We start from the raw sequence: 4,209 nt of genomic DNA on the forward strand, positions 1-4,209 counted from the left end.
CTAAACTCCTCTCCTCATCAAAGTCAGATATATCCATTTCGAACATGGCCATTGCAACTTGTTTTTGTGTCGATGGCAAGAGAATAGTCTGCTCTTCTGTTCCTTGTTGTTGTGAACACAATAGTGCCAGCTAGTTACGTATCGCTCCGCCTCCCTATTTACAGAGAGAGCTATATTGTATAGGTCAGAACAAACGAATGGGTCCAACGATGGTTGGACTTCAAAAATGATGGTATAAAAACTCAAATGAGCCCCTGACCGACTGTCCTCATATTTGATTTGGGTGCACTGTGGAGTGTTTAAGCGAGTTATCTTTGAATGCTAGCCATTTCTAATGCATTGTGCTAGCATTAGCATGCTGGAACGAGAGACAGCATTGAATCAGATGAAAATGTTCTCCATCAATCAACAACACTATGGGTAAGTCGTAACTGATGCTCTATGTCCAAAAATCTGAACTACACATTACATTCCCATACCCATTGCATTCATATTTTATAAAATATAAAATTATATCCAAATCTTATTTACATTAAACATGGACTGTTGTACAGTCAATATCATCAAATACAACCAATGCTGTTACATTTCACCATCCATGTACTGCACGTACAGTACAACATGTGTTATGGATACTTGTGTTGTAATGTATCAAACCAAATAGAAGGCTTATAGTAAAGACAGTTCTTAAACAAACGACTTTCATGTGAGAAACTCAGTACAACAGGTTTTTCTGTCATTTAAATTAGATGAACTCGACCTAGAAGGTCAGGAAAGCTGCAAGCGGGGTAAAACACAGGTGCAGGCCACAGGGATGGTCACAGAGTCTGCTTTGATCAAATATTGTTGGGGGTTGCTTGGGCATACAGTCTTTTTTAAAACCCTAAGTTTAGCCTCCACAGGTACCGAGTTGTAGCTCATGTCTTCTTGCTGGTTGATGATGCAGCCTACACACAGGCACTCTGCGACGGCAATTCGGCGTGGAATCCTGTCATCGTTCTCATCTATTCTACAAGAGACAGGTCAGAAATATTACACAAAGATGATATAACCCCAATGAAAACCACTCAATGTGCATATGCAATTATAAATACATATCCTAAGGAGTTGAACTAGTTTAACTCACTCCTCAGTATAATCGCTAGTATCAAAGTATAGGCTATAATTTCTTACTTCCTGGAAAACGGTAGGTCACGTGCAATTACGACAACAGGTACCTTAGATTTTAGATCTCAAAAATCTCGCACACGACATCCACCCGTTAATCAACGCTATCCTTCTATCGAATTAGAGTTCTTAAAACCTGTCCACTTGTCAATGTTCCAATCAAATTCTCTAAACATTATGTCCCACCCTCATAGCTTGTTTGCGTTGGAAATATGTCAAACTACGGACGTTAGATGATCTCAAACGTCCGTTCTGTGTGACTTTTAAAAAAAGTTTTTGTTTTCTCAGATGACATTAATTAGTCTACATCCAATAGTGTTTTGACAAGAAAAAACTAATTCTATGATGACGGTTGTTTCTTCCAGTAGGATAGTTTATTCGGGCGCGTAGCTTCAGTCCGACCACTCAATAATCTGACTACCCATAAATCTGACGACCCAATATTCCGACCATAGGTCCCCATCATTTTAGACCTATTGGTCCGACTACCCATTCGTCCGACTAAAGTTATCCGTATTCCGACTGTCAGTAACTCCGACCGCCCGCAAGTCCGACTCCTCCTTCAGACTGCTGGAATTGTCTGATGGCTGACTGATGTGTCTTCTGAACAGAAATTGTCTCATGTGAATATGTCATGTTTCATGCCTCGAGCGAGCGAGTCTGTCTCCTTATGCGGTTTCCATGAAATGCTATGATGCGCCCTTTCCAATAACTAGTAGGCCTAGCCTAAACTACAACGCAGTGTCAGAATATGCATATCCAATCAAATCCAACTTCATAAACATGTAAAAAAGAATAGGCTGCATAACAGTAGAAGGATCAACTCGAGGTAAACAACCCCAATGAGGAAAAATTGTTCGGTAGCAAGTTGTATAGCCTTCTTTCATGTCAGTCATGTTTCATACTATCTGAATTAAAACCTTTTCGTGCATTATGAGAACAATAGCCTATTTGAGAAGACGTGTTTCCAATCATGCACATAAATGCTGCGCTATGAACATGAAACTGAAAAATAGACAAGCCTCAGACTTTATGCACCCATAAATGCATTATAAGAGCATCCTGACTGAATTAATAGCCTATGTTCTAATGTGCAAAGTTGAGTTGGAATTTAGTGTTGGGTACAACTATATAGGCTAAATAGGCCTAGCTTTCTAAAGGCCAAATGGGAATTGACTAGTGTAAACTGGGAAGATGATTGTACATTTCATGGAAACCACAGCCCCCTCGCTCAAGGCATGAAACAATGACATATTCACATGAGACAATTTATGTTCAGAAGACACATCAGTCAGCCATCAGACAATTCCAGCAAATTTGATAATGCTGGTTTAGAAATAGGTCTAGTATCCCTACTAACACAGTGGGTTGCAGCAACGTTGCACATAAATTGTACTTAGGTAAGTTGCAACGTTACCATCAGGCGATGTTGTGACAACGTTCATCTATGGTCGAAAATAACTTTACCCTCTAAGTCTAATTAGACTTTACTGCAATGTTGCAGAAACATTGGCAACAGGGGTGCCTGCAACGTCACATTGTATTTCAATCGGGCTATCCCGTGACGTCACTGCTTGCTTGGTTCACAGTTGAAGTAGGCAGGATTCTCTGCTCCTGTCTTTTTGTGGATGGAAGTGATTGATCAGGTGTGCTGCACACCGGATTCATCGCAATTGCTATCCAATAGTATAGGACGGTAAAGAAATATGCCTGTAGAGTTTCAGGAAGTAGTGGAGCTTGTGCAAGGAGCTGATTTGTTTTGTAATGCAAATTATAAATGTAGCCAACGTAACAAAGTAATATATATATAGACGTGTATACAACATTGCAGCCAGGTACGACTACAACGTTTCTTTCCGTCCACGTTGCCAAAACGGCGAAAAAACGTGCGAAATATACATCGATATCATCACGGAAATCACAACGTTTTGTGCACATTGCAGGCACGTTGTGGGCACGTTGGACCTGCACATTGCAGCATTTTGTGTGCAGATACCGCGTTTGCGTTGCATGCACGTTTAACTTGAGTGGACCATACAAAAGTCTAAATTGCACGTTGCTGCAACATTGCTGCAACCTGATTGTGTTAGTAGGGATATAAGCTAAAGAGTTGATGCTTATGTGGTCTACTCTAGACACACTGGAATAACTTAAACGACATGACAGTCTTGATCACGGTTGCACACAAAACTAGCCCTAAATAGCCCCCAAACTAGTCCAGCCCCAACCACAACAAGGTAGACTACACTACAACAAAGACAAGAAAGAGAAGCCGATATTGTGATGGCAGATATTCTGCCAGAGAAATCCGAAGGAGTCGGACTTGCGGGCGGTCGGAGTTACCGACAGTCGGAATACTGGGATAACTTTACGGGTAGTCGGACCAATGGGTCTAAAATGAGGGGGATCTATGGTCGGAATATTGGGTCGTCGGATTTATGAGTAGCCTAGTCGGATTATTGGGTCATCGGACTAATGTATGCACCCCGTTTATTCTTGGGGCACTCATGGACTCCAGTCGGTAGTCCATGTAGACCTATGTTGGTAGGATGATGGTTAAAAACAAACAAACTTGATCCCCTACCTGTACCGCCAGGGGGACAGCGAACGGTTGCTGTACTCAACAGACGATGTTTGTAGTTTGAAGCTTGAGCAAGTCTGACGGTTCCAATACTGCCTCAATTCCTTTCTCATTGCCACATGCGACGGGATCTCGACAGCCCAAGATGCTCTGAACTTTGCAGCTCGTGAATTGACTCGTCCTTGACTGAGACAACTCGAGGCTGAGGAATTCCATGCAAAACTCAGGACAACGACGGTGCATTTAAGGATCGAAATCTGCCATAACAAAAAGTTTTGTATTGTCAACAATAAAATAAACATAATTGAAACTTAACAGATATCATGATAATGTATTTGTAATGCAATATGCATAATAATACTAGGCTAGGCTAAGGGTGAATTGTCACACGTAATTTCTTCTCTCATTTCAAAACATAGACTGCTTGCGTTTTAAACTCACATGTGCCATCCTCGAACTGC

At 41.3% G+C, this 4,209-nt stretch overlaps 1 protein-coding gene across 1 annotated transcript; it reads right to left on the minus strand.

The window, feature by feature from the left end:
• Nucleotides 1-768: 768 nt before the first annotated feature.
• LOC311308088 (interleukin-17C-like) lies at nucleotides 769-3,861 on the minus strand (the record flags this gene model as incomplete). Its single annotated transcript, XM_084437025.1, has 2 exons — nucleotides 769-1,009; nucleotides 3,752-3,861. The coding sequence occupies 2 exons, from the start codon at nucleotides 3,859-3,861 to the stop codon at nucleotides 769-771; spliced, it is 351 nt and encodes a 116-aa protein (XP_084293151.1).
• Between the last annotated feature and the right edge of the window lie 348 nt (nucleotides 3,862-4,209).

The sequence above is a fragment of the Borostomias antarcticus genome, assembly GCF_949987555.1.
Source record: "Borostomias antarcticus genome assembly, chromosome: 4".
Lineage (NCBI taxonomy): Eukaryota > Metazoa > Chordata > Actinopteri > Stomiiformes > Stomiidae > Borostomias > Borostomias antarcticus.